Source organism: Globicephala melas, chromosome 5, assembly GCF_963455315.2.
Source record: "Globicephala melas chromosome 5, mGloMel1.2, whole genome shotgun sequence".
In the NCBI taxonomy this organism is placed as follows: Eukaryota; Metazoa; Chordata; class Mammalia; order Artiodactyla; family Delphinidae; genus Globicephala; species Globicephala melas.
This window is the reverse complement of record NC_083318.1, coordinates 71,627,942-71,647,732: the sequence shown is the minus strand read 5'-3', so window position 1 is coordinate 71,647,732 and position 19,791 is coordinate 71,627,942. Positions and strand designations below refer to the sequence as shown.

Here is a 19,791-nt window from a genome sequence, read left to right as displayed (position 1 = left end):
CAGTGTCATTTACTTCTCATATTGCAAAAAGACTATTAAAAAAGAAAGCTCAGAAGTGAAGATAAACAAATGTTTTGATACAACTGAATTCTATCTCCATTAATTTGATACTTATTAAATAAGATACAACATGCAACTACCAACCTATCTGCTAGAAATAAAGTCTGACAATTAAATTCCCAACCACATGTTAAAATAAAGTTCATGACATTTTCATGTGAATTGTAAGGTAAAACAAAAATACTTCAGTAGTTATAATAGCCTATCAGCAATAAACTTGAGCTTAAAAGAAAAATATCAATAATGCTAGCAAATTAAACAAGTCACAAAAATAGAAGACAGATCTCAAATGAAACTTGTTCACTTTCTCTTTCTCTTCCCCAGAATTACTAGCACAATATCAAGCTCCTGGCAAGAAAATAATAGGAAAGCATCTCAACCATTCGGCATTTCTTACAATATACTTATTTTGTTGGCTCTTATATAACATAGAGCAGAAATGGAATCTAAGCCCCTCCCCTTCCTAATTTAACAAACACAGACAGATCAAAGGACTATCCTGCAAGCTCCCAGTCTGAAAGGCCAGGGCTCTGGGATGTATAGTCTATAGTTAGCTGCATGGCAACAGTAAAATGTGCCACAGAACCAGAAACACAGAGGCAGAACTCACACTCACAGAGAAACATGGCCAAATCAAAGACTGTCTCCACATGCCATCTCTAATAACTGCACAATGAATCACACACACAAGACGAATTAAGTTGCTCCATCATACAATCCTGCACAACATAAAACTTTAAGTTAAACTGTTAGGCTTTTGAATCTCCAATTTCAAATGTTTTTTATAAAGTTAAGTATGCTTGCCTACATATTAGGCTATGCAAATATGGGTTAAAAGTCTCTGAATAATTTCATATTTGAACAAGCAATAGAAGTATTTTCATAAAGTATCAAGATTTACAGTAGTTCCTTTTCTTTACTATCATAAAGACTAGTAAAGGTTAGTCTGAAAATAACCTTGAAAAGATACTGTAACTTTCCAAGTTATGCCGTTCGGATAAAAAAGAAAATAATCTCCCTTCACTGGAATTTTATGTGGGACACATATCAGATGCAAAGCGCGGACACTACAGCACGAATTGTCTCTGCTGGGGCTGGACTCTCTGGGCTGCTGCTCCGAATCTGGAAAGCAAGCAGACTTGTCAGCATTTAGAAAGCTTCACTTTCTTTTCTAAATTGTGCCAGGAATCCAGGTCTAGGCTGGCCTGGAGGGCAGAGGGGCCAGCAGGCAGCGGAGACCCTAACATGCACACGCCGCTGCCGGGAGCAGCGGGCTGCACGTGTACATGCGCACATGCACGGCTCTGGCACATGCACGCCGCAGGCACAGCCACCGAGAATGGTCCAAAGAATCAGAGTTGTTGGCTGAGAGGCAACCAGAGCAGGGCCTCAAATATAGACGTGTTAACTATTTTGCATTATTAATTATTTGGCATCTGAATGGTTTAGCCATATTTAAGGTAAATGATGACATAATGTACACAGACCTTGATTTTCCATCTTAATTAGTACGACTGCACAGAAAAGGATTAAAAATCATTTGGGGTATCCGAGTGTCTACATGTGTGTGTATTTATTTACTTATGCTTCTATTTCATAAAGCTGTGTAGGGGGCTCTAAAACTAGAAGCAACAGCCTCCTCCTGACCTGCAAAGGCTTTGGGGAGCTTATTCTTACACTGCCCCCCTCCCCTGGCACCTACGACCAAGCCATAAACCCCCTTTTTGTACTCTCTCAATTTAAAATTTGGAAGACAAATGATATACTACATTAACATCCTGAAATATTAATTAAGCTCCTGGGCCCCCCAAAAAAACAAAACCAGAAAACTTAAGGGTCTAGATTCTCTCTCACTGAGGCCACACAGGAGGGGTTTGCCAAAGATCATTGCAGCAATGAGGTCTCCAGAACTCATGCCATACCACCCTGATGTTAATTCAACTGTCAAGATTCACACAGGAGAATCTAAACAAAACTGCTAAATCCTTCTATATACATGCGCGCGCGCGCGCATACACACACACACACACGGTTTCTGCCAAAACACCACTCACTGAGCTTTACAACCTGACTCTGGAGTCTAACAGTCAATTTGAATCTCAGGCCTACCAGTTATTTAACCTAAATTTCAACGTCCTCAGTTGTGAAGTGAGATTACAATGCCTAGATGTGGCAGACAGCCAATGTAATGCCTGGATCACAGTGAGTGCCGAATAAAAGACATCAATTATCACACTATTCGATCATACCATTTTCCACACCACACAGCTATCTACAATGGTTTCTACTTTCTGTCGGTCCAAGTCAAGCCCCACATCAAAGATCTCAAAGTTGGAGCTCCCTCTGTGACTGAGGCATGTGGCCTGATACATCTCTACTGTGTATGATGGCATTTCTATCTATATTCATATACCACCAACTGACGTTCATAATGATGGTGGAAAAAAATATACAAAAGCATATAAGATCAGGTTCTATACATGAAGCTTCACTTTACAGATAACACAAGCAACAAGGTTCATTTCACAAGTCACATAATATATGTCAGCAATTCTCTATTTCCATATCCGGCGTCTACTACCATAACCACCTTATCATCGCTTCACCAAAAAGAAAGGGAAAAAGAAAAGGAACAGCAGCATGAACAGAATAGTTCTTCTTTAGTTTCACCAAGGTAAGAAGCTGGGGAGTAGACACAAATTCAGGAAAAAAAGACCAAAATGGCATTAAAAGATAAACCCACAAAGGTTAACACATTGAATTTACGGTTCATCTGTTCAGTGCTCAGGGCAAGTAAGAGACCTTGAAATCTAAAATAGATTTCACATCCTTTAGGAATAGATGTTAAGGATAAAGATCAAATGCTTTACAGAGAACATATTTAGGAAAGTACTAACTCATTCATAAAATCTCCTTCTGCTCATATTTTAATTCCAAAGTATAAATGCTTGGTTAAGTAAACTTTAGTCCATGATCAAAAGGCCCTCCACAGTAGTCACTGGGTTTGACTCTCCTGTCTGACATGCGAACCCTACATTCTGTATTAAAAGCGACAAATGGCTCTGCAGAAAGGCATAGCCTGCTTGATAAATGGTCTGCCTAAATTATCTTCTGGGCATTCTTAAAAATGATCAACAAATGCTGACTGGGCATAAAGTTTTCCGGGGGGGTTTTTTTTTGGTTGGTTTGTTTGGGTTTTTACATAATTACCATTTGCTGTGACCTACATAATGGAAGAAAGTGAACGTCAATGAGAGTCAAAATTCACTTCCCCCAAACTACTCTTGGTATAGAATCCCACAACATAGGCAGAGACATAAATATTAGGAATAAAACAATTATTGGTAAGTTCAGACAATGACCATCAACCAAAAGAATCAAATTTCAGAATTAACAGTCCTAAGAGGAGTTTACTTCCATAAGAGGGTCAGAAACAATTTAAATACATAAAAATCCAAACCTTTCTTTTATGACATAAATAGTCACTTGTTAAATATAGCTGGGAGGTGATCTTAATTACAACAGCAATGAAAAGCAATAATACACATAGGAATAAACTTAAACATGCAACAACCGAATGAAGAAACAATGAAAGTTTCCTGAAAGACAAAAATGCAGAGATATTATATTCCTGGAATGGAAAGACCCAGTATTATAAGGCGATCACTTCACCCTTTACTAAAGTATTAATTAAATGCAGTCAAATTCCTATTCTCCCTGCCTCCCACTTCCCTACCCCAAAAAAGAGGTGGGGGAAAAGGAAGGGAGTCAGGCAAGCTTGGCAGATTGATTCTAAAGTTCATCTGAAAAGAACAAACGTGCTTGACTTGCCAAGAAATTGTTGAAAAAGAAGAATGAGGAAGAACTTGCCCTATCAGACAATACATAATATAAAGCAGAGGTTGGTAAATTCTCTGCAGAGGGCCAAATCTTAAAATATTTTAGGCTTTGTGGGCCATCCAACCTCTGTTATAACTACCCTGCCATTGTAGCTCAAAAGCAGCCATAAACAATACACAAGCAAATGAGTGTGGCTGTATTCCAATAAACCTTTATTTATAAAACTTTATTTATAAAAACTTGGTGGTGGGCCTGACTGGGGCCATGGGCTGTAGTTTGCCAATGCCTGGTATAGAGGTAATTATAATTATAATACAAATCAACGGAAGAGCGCTAATAAACATATGTCTGTATGTTTGTAAGTATGCATAAACACATATAATTAATATGATTAACTGGCATTTCAAATCAATGTAATACTCTGGTTTCTCTTCAGATCGAATAAATCTTTTGCCTTTTTTTTTTCCAAACCAATGGGCAAGAGATAATTATTTAGCAAACTGAGGGGCAACCAACTACCATGTGGAACAAATTAAAATTAATTTCAACCTCACCCAAAGCATGGAAGGGGAAGGCATCCAAAGCAAAAGAAAAGTCCTCCGTATCATGGACTCAGGGCTCTCTCTGCACATTCCGCCTCTACCCATGTACCCAATCTCGTCTCTTACTCATCTTCCCCTTGCTCACTCTTCTCAGTTGCAGTGAGCTTCCTGCTATTCTGTGAACACTCCAAACATGCTCCTACCTCAGGGCCTTTGCACGTGCTATTCTCGTTGCATTGAGCACTCTTTCCTCTAATAATAACATGGCTTGCTCTCACACTTAATCAGGTTGCCACTAAAATATCACCTTCTTACAGAACCTTGCCAGACCCAACAAACAGGACCCCTTCTTCACTATCACTTTACCATGCTTTACTTCTCTTTATGGCATTAGTACCTCGTCATATATGTCATATTTGTGTGTCATCTTCCTCTTGCATTAGAATGTAAGCTTCACAAAGGCCAGAACTTGCTTGCTCTTGTCCACTGCTGTATCCCTCGTACCTAAAGCAATACCTGGGAAACATCAGGTGCTCAATAAATACTCAAGGAATAAATGAATGCAGGTACAGAGGCATCAAGACTTAAATTCAATATGTTCAGGGTATTTCAGTGCATTCACACCATTAGATCTTCATATGTGAGAAGCAGCATGGTATCAGGAGACTCAAAAGGCAGGCAAGGTCAGAAAAAGGCAGCTCTGAATCCTGCTTGAGAGTTTAATCTCCTAAGGACTTGTATTTCCAATTGGACCATCAGAGGGTATGCAAATGTAACAGATAAACATGGCACATTCAAGCAGCATCAGTCCTACTCAAAGGTAATCCATGTACAAGTGTTTCACATGAAAACAAAAAAATGACTATGGCACAAAATTTGAAAGAAATTTCACCAGACCAAGTTACGCTCCCAGAACCCAGAGAGTCCTTAATTCTGCCATAGCAGAACGCTGGCGGAGGAGTCTGAGAAGCACTGCTGTGAGCCTGGGTGCCGTGAAAGTGTTTTAATCAGTTTTTTAGATAAATTTCCCTACGGCGGGTGTGTGGCCTGGATTTAGAGCGGCCTTTCATGAAGACTGCTGGAAGTGGCTGAGGTGGGAAATGATTAGGGTCTTAAGGTAGACTGTGGCAGCAAAAGTGGAGGGAAGACATCCCGAGTACAACCGGATTGCAGGACATCCACATTCAACTCACACAAATTCAACTCAATTGCTTGGCAAAATGAAGAGGGAGAGAGAAGAAAAGTCAATTGTCCCAGTAACTGCCCTCAAGGCCTCTACTTAATGAGTGGGAGCTGGGCAACAGGAATCTGAAGGTCACTGGGTCGGCTCAGTTTCCACGTGGATCTCACAACCTTGTATGAGTCAAGTATTTAAAGAAATGTATTCTTCATAAAACACAGTCCCTAAACATAAGCCAGCTGCTGCGACTGTGCTCAACTGAAGAGCCTGCGACCTGTCCTAACGCTAGAGGAAAGAACTGCTGTGTTGGAGACAACCTCTGAGGAGGGGCACCTTCTGAAAGTATTTCCAGTGATATTTTTAATACAGGTGATTTTCACCTTACATGTGGACTTTAGAACTAACCTCTACACAAAATGTGATGGTACTGGGAGGAAAACCAACAAGATTGTTTTTAGGGGCTGAGAGGGAAGCTCAACATTTCATGTCCTTTTGTCCAAGTCTCAAAAATTCTCCTTGAGCCACGAAAATTAGCCCAAGCAGGGTCAGGTAACTAGTTGTGGCCAAGCTGGGGATAATTCACATCTTCTAATTCCCAATCCAAAGCCCCTTCCTCTATTCTAGCTTATTTCTGATGGGAGCAAGTGTCCATGTATCTTCACACTCCATCTGGGGTAAAAAGCATTTCCCACCCAAGGTTGTTAATAAGCAAGCACACAAAGTTAGAGAACTTTAATATTAAATAAAAAGATACTAAAGCTGGTAAAATCTAAAACAACCTACCAACTTCTTTTTTTCCTTTTTGGAGAAAAGATGGTGCAGAAAAGATACACAACGCCTATATTATTTCTATTAAGTACACCTCTTTCCTCTTGTCCCTAAAGATTCACAGAAGTATTTTATTATTAGCTAAACTCCAGGTGGCCAATCAGTGAGCAATGCTGTCGGGTATAAAAATTTTTAATAAGCCCTATGCACAGATATGTACTAATAAATACATTCTGATGACAATGAAAATGAAGAACTAAATCAGTGGTGGCTTTTGGGGTGCGGGTGGGGGACTGAGGGACTGCTGAGTTTGGGCTTTATGATGGCGAGACTGGAGCACGTTTAAAATGCTGAGATTCGATTTGCTTAGTACCCTGGAAGGTTACAGAAGCCAGTGTAAAGAGGGGGTCAGCTTACAAGTCAGGGAGGATCTATACACGAGCTCAAGCATACAGAGTATAAGTCATTTTACAAGACAAGTACAAAATGCAATTTTAAGTAAAAAAGGTCATTAGAAATGAGTTTTATCTCAAAATAACTTGACAGACAAAATCTACCATAAAATGAACTCTACTTTTGACGCTGTAAAAAGTAGTATTTTCAACTGGGATTACAGACACCACTTTACACTTCTGCATACCAACTGATCGTCATTTAGCCATGTGAGATGGCACAAGTACACATCTCACTCGTTAAAACAAACATATTCACATGTGAGGCCAAATTATTAAAACAAAAAGATCCGAAACGAGTTTTCCACAGCTAGGAAAAAACCAAAAGCCAGGCTGTGGGTCAGCTTCATACCACACGCCTGTCTAACTTGTCAGAAGTAGGAATTTCTTGGTCTATAAAATGGATGGTAATAGTGCTTGCCTCCTAAGGACGCTGTGAGGATCAAACTAACCCGTGCCGCAAGGTGCCCAGCACGGTGCCTGGCACACGGCAGGCGCCACCTGAGCGGCAGCTCCGCGGCACTCTGCTTCACTTGCACAGCGAGCGGGGTGGCCTGTGCTCTCCGCCCAGGGCAGGGCCCGAGGGGGGCAGCCGCAGCTTTGGAGTCCTCTGACCCCCAGCCCAAACCAAACCCCAAGCACCCAGGAAGCTCCTGAGCATTAATCCAGTCGCTGCACATCAGAGTCACCTGGGCAGTGCGAATACCTGCCAGGGCCCGGGCCCCAATCCAGACCAACTAAATAAAAACAGGAGTGGGGTTGTCAAAGGCTTCTCAAGCAGTCCAGGTGCCTCTACCGTGCAACCAGAGAGGAGAGTTCCGTCCCCACCCTCGCCTCGACCCCCAGCCTGCCGCAGCCAATCCATACCCACATCACAATCTCAGCACGGGCCAGAGGGGAGTTCAACTCATTCACCGCAAGCCCTGCAGCGAGAAAAAAAGATCAAGATCCAGGCTTTTCACGGTCGAAAAGCTAGGTGAAAACCAAATGAAGCAAAGTAGCAGTGAGGAAGGTGTTAATATCATTCTCCTCATCAATAAATATTTGCTATTTATAAGGCACAAAGCCAAAAAGGTGAGCATGGAAAGGGGAAAACTGACAAGGAAAGGGAGCAGGTCATCACAGGTGACTCGGCGCTTTCACGGAACACAAGATCTGAAGTTAAAACCAACCAAGCACACCACTGCTGCTGGCTTTTTCCTCCTAACTCTCACAGGACCTGTAGAAGCGGCTGGGAGAGAAGCCACCCGCCCAAGACAGGCGGCGTGCCACCTAACACCCGTCATCCACTGCACAGCCTGTGCCTGCTGGTGGTGTCATCTCAACGGAGTCGGCCACTCCAGGACAGCCGGTCTGGCTGCTCTCCCACCGTAACAAGGTACACAGGGCCCTAGATTCACTCTCTTCACCCTACCCTACCCACGGAAGAAGAGAGATCCGTCCACTCCATCGCTCAGAGTAAAAATCACCCTCTCACCTCACTAATGTCAGAAGAGGCCAGATTTACGGTAAAGAGTGCAGCTCTGGCCTCGGAAAGCCCTGGGTTAGAGTCCCTGCTCTGCGGCGTCCTAGCTGAGGGCCCTGCCTATAACCCAACCTCACTAGACCAGAACAGCAGGCCCCTCCTCACAAGGGCTTGTGAGGACTCCTGAGACGGTGCATGCCAAGCACTCAGCACAGTGCTGGCCCATACTGTGCACTAATGAAGGTTTATTATTTTAATCCCTATTATTATTCAACATAGAAGAGACTAAGACAGACTGAACCCAGAAGATCAAAGAGTAAAGACGGGGCAGAAGGGATGACAAGAGGACAGGTCTTTAAAACTCTCACTTCAATAGCCAGTTGCCTGGACTTGAATGTACAACACTCCTTCTCAGTTTCCTGTTTAATTAAGAAGAGTAATCTGCGGTCTAATAATTTTGGGAATGGAATCTGTACAAAGAGATCTTAAAGGGGAAAAAGACTTAAACTCACCCTCAACTACAGGAAAAGGAAAGAGAATCATTTCAAAGATGTTACGCAAAAACTACATTAGTAGCTCTACTGAAAGAAGCTTTCTGGCTTTTCTGCAATCTTGTTAGGTATCTCCTATATATAAAAATTATGTGTTTAAAAAGTGCTTAATACAAACGTCTGTTTAAAATAAAATCTAAGACTAAAAATGACTATTTCATTAGTGAGTAACGAAAAAGTATGGAAATACTCTTCTTTGCCACAATCAGTTGCCCAGCGAGAATCCATTTTTAAACGCCCACTGTCACTGTGAGATGGCAGAAATGAGGGGAAGAAGAGCAGTGGGAAGGGAGGAATTCATCCTACACCTTATTCTGTTGGGACCCATTCCAAGAAGAAAAGAACCAACTGCAAAACAAAGATAACAGTGACAAAATATGGAATTCCAATATACCTGCCAGGTTACCACAGGATTAAATGAAAAGCACAGATAAAACAGTGAGTATTATTTCATAGGCAGTGGAGGGAACCTAAACCCCGGAGTCAGAATGCCTGAGTTAGAATCTCAGTTCACCACCTATCAGCTGTGTGACCTTGAGAAGGCTAGTTAACCTTTCTGTATCTCAGCTTCCTCATCTGGAAAGTGGGGATGATAACAGTACCTACGTAACGTACTTCAGAGCGCTGTGGTGAGGATCACATGAGTTAAGGCAGGCACGGCAGCTGGAGCAGCCCAAGAATAATCACTGCATATAAACACGTGTCACTCCCTCCCCTCCCCATCCCACTTTGTTCCTCTTCTCTCCCCACGCCCCACCTCCTCTAACTTCTCTCTCTCCCCTCACTTCCTTTCCACTCATAAGCCCTCCCTGGTGCCTCTTTTCAGCCCTTCCCCCATGGCTCCTGACCATCCCTCCACCTCGCCTCCCTTCGCTCTGGCCTATCCAAAACCCATGCTATTGCCAGGCTGTTCCCTCTGCTTGGAAAGCACCCTCCCACCTCACCCCTCAGGCACACACCCATCTTTTTCTTCACATAATAAAACTTCAAAAGCTAAACCCACATGACAATAGCTAACCCTTCCCTGAAGTATAATTTTAATGACTCCCTATTTGTTCCCAAAGCACCCTGGGCATCCAAATAACCTTGCCCTGCCCCATACTTCAACTGTGCAGGACCTCTCTGCATCCACCACTAAGCCTGCTGGAAGGAAGCTCCTTAAACACGAGGACCAGGCTCAGTCATGCTGTTACAGCAGCACCCAGCAGCAAGAAAAAAGGTTTGGTGAGTGACTAAGTGAGGGAACGCTTCACTTGCTTCTTTTCTTTCTTATAACCTGTTTTCCTCTCAAGGGTCTCCTTTTAAAGCCTAATGAAGGAATTGTCATTACACAGTAATCATTAGAAAAGGGCCAAGCGTTTCTCTAAATACTTTGTGTTCTATCTAATTTAATGCTCAGGATCACTTCTGATCTTGCCTCCTACTTCTTTCTCTCTGCCCAGTCCCCAACTCTACTCCTAGCACACCAGCCTCTTTGCTGTTCCTCATTTACAGCCTTGCTCCCCTCCTCAGTCTCTGAATTTGTGTCCCCTCTCCCTGGAATGCCCCCTCACCTCCACCAGCGCTTGCCCGACAACCCTCTTAGTGAGGCCTTCCCTGACTGAGCCTCGTACAACTACAACGTCCCTGCTCTTGCTCCTCTGCCCCCTGCACACACAGGGGCACCTGTGCACTGCCCTTCCCTGCTTGAGTTTTCTCAAATGAACCGCTCACCATCTGACATACTACATGATTTACCTGCTTGTTATCTGCATCTTCCCCCACACTGGAAGGGGAACTTCATGACAGATGAAGAAGACGGCCTGGTACGTAGTAGGTGTTCAATAAACACTGTTGACTGAACAACTCCATACCATACAGGAGGTATTCTTTATGCATGAGGAATCTGAAGCTTATACAGAGTAGTTGAGTAATTTACCCACGGTCACACAACTAACAGAGGCAGAACCTAGAACCAGGGCCCACGCTTAACTACTATGCTTTCCTGCTTCTCAGCCTGACCCAGATAACAACTAAAAGAAATCGTGGTATCCAAGGAGCAAATCCTAGCATTGTATGCCTTTGGCCCACAGAGAAGCAAGAAAAGCCATCCACCAGAAAATCTTTCAAGGGAACAAGTCATCTAATTCAAGCCCATTCTATGTGGTAAAGTATTAATTACCAGATTTATAATTTATATAGCACTGATAGTTTTTCTTTGGATTTAACAGTTCAGTAAAAAGACAGAGAGAGATTATTACACCTTTTTATACTGTACTATCCCCATGAACAGCAAAATGACAAATCATCAACTAACACAGAGGAGGCCTAAGATGATATATATTAAAAGCCAAATATTGTGGTGGGGGACTTCCCTGGCGGTCCAGGGGTTGAGACTTCACCTTCCAATGCAGGGGGTGCGGGTTCGATCCCTGGTTGGGGAGCTAAGATCCCACATGCCTCTGTGGCCAAAAAACCAAAACATAAAACAGAAGCAATACTGTAACAAATTCCATAAAGACTTTAAAAAAAAAATGGTCCACATCAAAAAAATCTTTAAAAAAACTGTGGTGGGAGGTAGAGAAGTACAGACTGCAAGGGGATACAAGGGAACTTTAAGGAGATAGGAAACCATTCTATATCTTAATTATAGTAGTGGTTACACACACACGTATTTATCAAATGGGTACAATTTTATAGAATGTAAATTATACTCAATAAAGTCAATTAAAAAGCAATTAAGACTGTCAGATATAATTTTGGATAAACAAAATAAATATTCTACCAATATTATTTCCATACCTAATATTCTCAAGAATTTTGGGGAGGGGGTGGGGGGACAAAGATGGAATCAGGCAAAGACAGCAGTAAGACCTCCATAGAGTGCGATTGGTGGGGTGACTGATGCGTGCCTCAGAGTCCTGCCTGACCACTGGCAAAGGCAGCTCCGACTGACACTGCCTGTGTCCCCCTTTAGCCTTTTGGGTCACCTCGAGCCAGTACTCTTGGACTCTGAACAGAGACCAACCAGGGTGGAAAGGCAGACCACTGCTCTTCTCCACAAGGGCCTCGGCCAAGTACCAACCCAAGACGGGTCTGGATGTTGGATTTGTCCGAATTCTTAGTTGTGCGCATCAGAAACCAACTAGCTATATGAACAGTGGTTTTTTTTTTTTAAAGGTTATTGGGTAGTTCACAGAATCTCTAGGAAAACCAGAGGACCAAGCACATCAGCTGTACAACCAAAATAATGCCTAAGGGCATACTGCACCATTGACACAGCCTGGACCTGCCTGGACTGCAGCTCCCACGGCCTCTAGAAACAGCGGTCACCACTGTCCATCCTCTTTAAATGGCCCCCAGGCACTTCCAATTTCTTCCCATGTCTTGCCTTCAGCTTCAGATTCACACCCTGGTGTGGGTGTATCTGGGCAGCTCTGCCTTTGATGGTAAGAATTCCCCAACCAGAGGAAGAGCCTGGGCCCCGAAGACTGGCAAAGGCCATCATGGACATAGATGGATGACACACCATCTCTGCAAGTACTACTGATACAGCCAGCAAGTAATGAAAGGTTTTCAAAAAATATTCACAAGGAAAATATCTTTAAAGATGGAACTAAAAAAAATCATACCCAGAGGTAATGTTATTTGGGGAGGGTGGGGATCTTCTTCTGCATCATTTAGTGTTTTACTCAATATATTAATTAGTAGTTTCAAAAACTACAAGCCTACCTTCCTAGATGGAAAATAACTCATTAACGGCATCTTCTGATTAAAAGAAAAACAATTAAAATCTAAAGCAGCAGTTACTTTGTCTACTAGAATACTGAACATGATAGAAAAAAGATCCTTAGATCTGAAACAGTCATGCAACAATTGCTAAAATATATGATTCTATTTAAAATTTCAATACTTTTTCTATTTAAAACATAAGCCACAAATTATAGCCTCTTTTATAGCCACAAATATTTTTAAATGTACATTCTGCTTAACAGAATAACCCTCAAGAGGTACTTCTCCTAACTTGAATCTCAGAATAAGAAAAAAGAATAAGCTGTGGAAAGCTATTAACTCTAATTTAAGCTGACCACTTACGAAGAGATGTTAGCATTAACATCAGAGGCTCAGAAACTTCACCTCCAACTAACATAGTTCACTTTCTAAAGAAAGCAAGCCTTTAGTGAGCCTCAATGTATTGTTAACATTAAGAAATAAGCCCTTTGGACCAGAATCTGGTCATAAAACAAGAAGAGGGGAAAAACAGACACATCCAGGCCGTCCAAGCCCTGCCCAAGCCTTCCCCACCTCGGCGGCCTGTTACACACCAGGTCAGAAGCAGACGCGCGTACTCTCACACGCACGCTCTCGGCCCCTCAGCATATCACCAGCACTCCGCTCCCTCTCTGAGAACTGCTCCATGCCACAGACATTCTTCAAAACTGGTATCTGCATGTATTTAAACATATATATTACTTAAATTGGTTTGCACAGGACAACTTTGTCAAAAAAGGGCATAGAATGAATAAGCATAAGTTTGTATGCCTGGAAGATAAATCTAAAGACAATGAAAGACACCTCGGAAGCATGCAGGATAGCAGGAGGAAACATTAAAATTTTCCAGATAGTTCACCAACTGCTCAAGAGTTGACCATTTAAGTTCAATTCATTACATATCTGAGGTCCTAAGCGAGGCATTCTGAAGAACCATAAAGTGGTTACTAAGTAAGACACAGTCCCAGATCTCAGGGGGCTTATCATCTAATTGGGGAGGGGACAAATAAGTGAACAAGCAGCTACTGTTAAATAAGATAAAACTGAGAACAGAAGTAAACAGTCTTTGGAGATTCAATGGAAGGAGAGAGCCTTCAAGAGAGGGAACAAGGAACACAAAACTCCCACTGAAGTAGCACTGAAGGCAGTGGGGAGGGAGCAGTGCTGGGGGAATTCAAAACTGAGCTTAAACTACAGAACAGGTTCAACCCCAGCTTCTGAGGAGTCTTATTTCAGTAAGCAACTAGGAGCCTCTGAGGTTTTGGAGTAGGGGGATAGTAAGGACAAAGATATTCAACTGGTGATGGAGAGGATAAAAAGGAGGCTGAGCCTGGCAAAAGGATTACTGGTTATTACAACATAAGAAAGAATGGATCAGACCTAGGGCAATGGCAATAGGTATGGAAAAGAAAGGACAGGCATGGGAAGAGATACAGCCTCTCTCTCGCTACTGACCAGGGAAAGAGGATGAGAAATGTCTAAGCTTCCAGCTTGGGTTATTAAATGAACTGCAGTTTCATTAACCAAATGAATAAAATTAATTGGTCTTGTTTTCCTCTTTATTTTGGCTACTAGGAAGCTCAGAACCAAATATATGGCCCATTTCTAACATACGGCAAGCATTTATGTGTAGCCTGTAAATCTGTATTTTTCTCTCGACAGAATTTTATCTATATTTAGTAAGTCACCTCTATTTTAGAATGAAACAGAAAATAAATCAACAGATTAAAAAAACTGAGTCTAAGCCAGAGACAACTGGACAAAGTAGCTGATTCAGGGAAATAACTGCAGGCTACTAACCCAGAGCATTCTCCTCACCCTTCTTCCACCCTAGCAAAGTCCACATCCCACAACAGAAGCTGAAAATGCCAGACTTTCACTTTCTCCACCTCCCTCACAACTAGCAGTGGCATGAGGTCAATTCTACCCAGTGAGACTAAAGAGGAAGTCACCAAGGTGAGAAAAAGACTCCACTCTGTTAAGAGGGAACTGTAAGGAAGTATGTTCCTTCCCTCCTTTTCTTACATAGGCATGATGTCTGGTGCTGCAGCAACCATATTGCACACATGAGGCAATGAGCCTGAGGCTCTTGATAAACCAAATACTAAGAGAGGAAAAAAGTATACAAAGAGCCTAGATTCTTAAGACATCATTAGGACTCTGCACCAGCCTTAGAACCATCTATCACTAAACTTCTTGCTAACAATAATAAGTTCTACTACTTAAGCCATGTTTGATTGAATATTGTTATTTGCCAAAGGCATCCTAACTGATACAACAAAAGTCATCATGAGGTCAGTTTCTGAAACCATGATTTTTACACTGCTAAGCAAGACTGTTATTATCAAGATGAGAAAAATGCAAGCATATATTATTGTCAGGAAGCAAGCAATAAGCTAATAAGAGCTTCTGGGAGCAGTTAAAGATGAAAAGAGAAAAGGATATAATGATAAATAATATTTGAAAAAAATGTGATCAAGTGTTAATAGGGGTAATTCTTGGAGGCAAGAACTGAGGAAGAAAAGAGTACAAGTACAGAAATCCTCTGAAGTGGAGAAAATGAAGGGCTTTCTTTCCTGGCAACGTTATTGACAAGATAACCTGAAAATTCTTACCAGTACAGATCCTCCTCCACTTACCTTGAGTAAGACCACTGCAAACTGAAAATATCCTAGGTCGAAAATGCATTTAATATGCCTAACCTACAGATAACCGCTTAGCCTACCCTATCTTAAACATGACCAGAACCCTTATTACCTTAGCATATACTTGGGTAAAATCATCTCACGCAAAGCCTATTTTATAATAAAATGTTGAATATCTCAGGTAATTTATTGAAAACTGTATTGAAAGTGAAAAACAGGAGGGTTGTCTGGGTACAAAATGGTAATAAGCGTATTGTGTCTGACTGGGAGCTGCTGTGTCTGACGGGATGCCGCCTGCTGCCCAGCATCAAGAGAGTTATCATACATCACCAGTCTGGGAAAAGATCAAAATCCAAAATTCGAGGTACAGCTTTTATCAAATGCATATTGCTTTAGCACCAGTGTAAAGTCGAACCATCATTAAGTTGGAACCATCTGTTTAAAACAGTCAAAAAATTTTGTTCATAAGAAAACACAGAACCTCCCCAAAGGCCAAAAATCAAAGAGGAACCTAAAAACCAGAGCAGAAAGTATAAGGTGATTATGTACAGGAACCCAGGGTTTGGGGGCTGGGGGAGAGGGAGTGTTGTGTGTGTATAGGGCACCTGCCCTTTGGGATGAAATTGAAAAAAAAGAAAAGGGAAAAAAATGACTAGCCTAATATTTTCTTTAAAAACACCATCTTGTACAGCTCTTGTTTTCAACCTCACACACTTCACCCTTTACAAGAGCAAATTCCAGTGATACATGCACATTAAAACAAACAAACAAACATGACCATGTTACATATCACAAAGGATTTCCTGGGTATTTCACCATAAGCTTAAGTAAAATATAAAATAGATATAAATCTTTTCCTGATAAAATCACACAAGTACTCAAGTTCAGTTCATTTGTAACCATACCAGTTTCCAAATCTTTGGACTTCTTGGTAAAATTTTTATCATTAGGGTCATCATAATACTCTTCTAGTGACCATGCTACCAACAGTTTCAAAATACCCTATACAACACATAAAAATACTCTGTCATCTCTGAGTTAATCATTACAGGTTTTGGAGTCATCGCATATAAATGGTAAAGAAAACTTGGCAAAGGATGTGATGTTTGGAGAGTCTACAGTCTAAATGGATGGTTTCTAATATTAAAGAACAGAAACGAAAAAACATGGAAACCTCTTAAGGTCCTGCACTGAGTTTACCTTCCTCTAGTCTCATTTGCTTCCCATGCTTCTTTGAAAACTGAAGACATCAAATATACCCTTCCCTCATCTTCACATTTTCACGCTGGCTTAAATGAATGGGACCATGTCCACCCTCAATTCCATTAAGCCGTCTCCAACAGTCATTCATTTCAAGCCCATCCTTTTTCCAAAAGTCCCCTTCTCCTTTGGCAATCCAAACAGCCCAAGAACTACAAACACATAATTTATACTATCTTCAAAAGGTTTACATGTGTCTCCACTGCATTCCCAGATTTGTCTAAGATGGAACATTTTAACCTAGTGTTTATATACTAGGATGGCACAAATATACACCATCCTAAACGCTGCTTTAGATTGTGTTGCATCTTGAACGTTTTTCCACAACCTATGGACTAGATGGTTCAAAACCAAGCATTTATTCTATAAGTAAGGCCACCAAACGCAGAGGGAAATAGTCAACTCGGGGATCAAGAACCTAAGTGCGAAAGGACTGCGTCTGGCTTGGTTCTCTCCCCCAGCCGCTGACACAGGGAGAAGGTCCCAAGGGACAGGAGCACCGCCCTACAACGCGCTCGAGTCCGCGGGGAATAAAGCACGAGTTAGCAGAGCTGGGAAGCTCTGAGGGGCGCGCTGCATTCTGGGACTCGTTTCCACAGTTACCCACGTGCACCCAACCCAACCGCGGCCCGGACTACAAGTCCCAGAATGCCGCAGGACTGCTTTTCCCCTTTCCGCGGGACTGCCTTTCGCCTCACACCCGGCGACTGGAGCCAGACCCTAAGGGAAACCCCTAAAGCGCCTTCTCCGCAAGGCTGGGAGAGGTCGCGCCCCGCGGGCGCTGCGCGGGGCCTGTAGTCCGACCCTCCCGACAGGGAATTGGGTCCCGAGGCACCAGCCTCCACACCTGACGACCAGAAATTAGACAACTGCGTCACAGACTGCCAAATCCACGGACCGCCAGGGACCACCCTCCGCCCCACGCTCCTGGCCTCCAGGGCCGACCCCTCCGTCTCCCGCCACGGAAAACCCGCAGCCCGCTCCCCTGCCCCGCCTCCCACTCCCGCAGCCAGAGCCCGCGCCAGCGCTGACCTCGCTTCCCGCCGCTCGGGGGAAACCGCGGCCAGCGCCAACCTCTGGGCACCTCCCCCGCCCCCTCCACCTCAGCCCCGCCCCCTCCTTTCCAAGCACCCCAAACCTCAGAGCTCCCCCTCAAGGAACCCGGCCCTAATCCGGGGGAAGATACACCTCCCCCAAACGCGTAGTCTGACACCTTCCCCCCAGCCCCACGCGGACCGAATCTGGACAAGACAGTTTTACCCCTGCCCCGGCCCCTCCCAACCTCCCTTCCCTCCCAACCAGCTCTTCACCCCCACTGCACCTCCTCTACCCCTACCTCCAACCCGTCACCCCAAACCCTCCCCACCTTCTTCCTCTCCACTCCCAATTACCCTACCTTCCCAACACCTGCTCCATCCTATTACCCCGACGTCTGCCTCCTCTCACCACTCCCAGTTACCCCTCCACGCTTCCTAAGGCCCTACCGCCCGCCGGACTCCCCAACTATCCCATCACACCCCAATCCCTCCCACCATTCGCTTTCCCATTACATCAGCCCTCATCTCCTCGCCCGCCCTCCTGCCCCGCACGGCCGCTGCCCCCAATCCCCCACCCCATTGTTCCCCCCCCACCCCCGCCATCCAGCCCTTCTTCCCATTGTCCCCGCCCCCGCGCTCCCCTAGCACTCACCCGCCTTTCTCACGGAGCCGCCCGCACCGCTCGGCCCCTAGGAGAAATCCTCACCCCTGCGCCCCGCTCGCTCGCTCTCTCTCTCTCCTCCGCCGCCGGTGCCAACCCCCAGCCCTGCTCGCTAGCGCCCGCCGCCGCCTCCACCTCCATTCACCCGGGACACTCTGGTCCCGGCCCTTCATCGCACGTCCCGCCCCCCCTTCCCCCAACACTGAAATGGAGCCAGTCCCCACCCCCCTCACCTCCGCCCTCCCCCGGCAGGCCGGCCCCTTCCCCCCACGCCCGCCCCCGCCCCGCGCCGCCCGCAGCGTCACCGCCCGCCCTGGCCCCGGGAGGGGAAGGGGTGGCTCCCGGGCAGGGTCTCCCGGTGCGTTTTGGGACTGGAGGCGCAGAGCGGGGACTGTGGGAGATGAGCAGAGAGTGTTGGCAGCCGCCCGCTCCCGGCCGGCTAGCTCTCTGTTACTCACTGACAGCGGCGGCATCCGAGTGCATTTTCGGGTAGCTCACACCGCGCTCGCCGCCCAGGCTCCCGCGCTCGCCTCGCGGTCCCCCCACCGGCTCGCCGCACCTCGGCTGGGAGCTGAGGACCCGCCGCCAGGCACTCCCGACCCGCCCACCTCTCCTCCTCCAGTGGCTGAACTTTGACTGAACGACCGCCCCTCCTCATCTCTCATTTGGCAAAGGGAGTGCGGAGAGCGCCGGTCTGGAGCTGGCAAAGAGGCCCCGCCCCCCTAGGTCCAATGCGATTGGTTCCGGCGCCTCGTTCCCTAACGCCCCTGGCGGAGGCCACGTTCTGGGAGAGCAGGTTGGACCCGACCAGTGTCACTCAGCCCCGGGGGTCCGAAAGCGCGTGTAGGGGCGAGGCTGGGGAATTGGTCCACCTTGACCCTGAGGCCCCGCCCTGGGCGGGCGGGATTGGTGGAGCTGTAGACCAACCGAGAAAGATGGGTTGGCGTCTGAAACAAAGCACGCGAAGTGTTTCCCGAAGAACCGAACAGGGGAAGAGCAGTTGGGGCGGCTTGCATCCCGCTGCACAGAGTAGGGGAATCAGCTCTTCCCTCGCGCCTGGCGCGACGCGTCGGAGTCTCCTGCTTGTCTCCACGCCTCCGAGCGGCTCTCTGAAGGAGCCCAGTCCGCGCCGAACTTGGACTGGGACTTCTCTTGCTAGCCGTTTCGTACAGCTAGAAACTGGATAAAGCATCGCCGCGTCTTCATTTCCAGCAAACTCTCTGGTGAGGAACAAATTCTTTCTTGTACAACAGCCCATCCTCTCCTCGTTTTCGAAATGCACTTTTCCGGAGACAGCACATTTCTTCCTCCTTCATCACAAATGGGCTGTTCTAAAGGCTTCAAATGCTGCGTTGTCGGTGATACACAATGTGCGCTCCCCCAGACAGCGTGCAGGAAACCCAGGGCCACCCTCTGAGCTTCGGGCTCAGTCTGGCACGTCGGCGAGTTCAGGGGCCAAGTAACCAGCCCTCAAAGGACAATTAGCGTAAGCGCATAAGTCAGTAACGCCAAGAAACTGTCCAGAAAACAAAACTGGCTGTTATTTGGCAGAGGAAGGCGTTAATTTAGGTGACTTCTGA

The 19,791-nt window shown here is 45.0% G+C and overlaps 1 protein-coding gene across 1 annotated transcript in view; it reads right to left on the bottom strand.

Moving 5' to 3' along the window:
• Nucleotides 1–18,352, bottom strand: part of DCUN1D4 (defective in cullin neddylation 1 domain containing 4) — a 70,041-nt gene extending 51,689 nt beyond the window's left edge. The window contains 2 exon segments of the mRNA XM_030880510.2: nucleotides 18,203–18,239; nucleotides 18,242–18,352. Coding sequence (XP_030736370.1) covers nucleotides 18,203–18,239; nucleotides 18,242–18,352 — 148 coding nt within the window.
• Nucleotides 18,353–19,791: the final 1,439 nt, after the last annotated feature.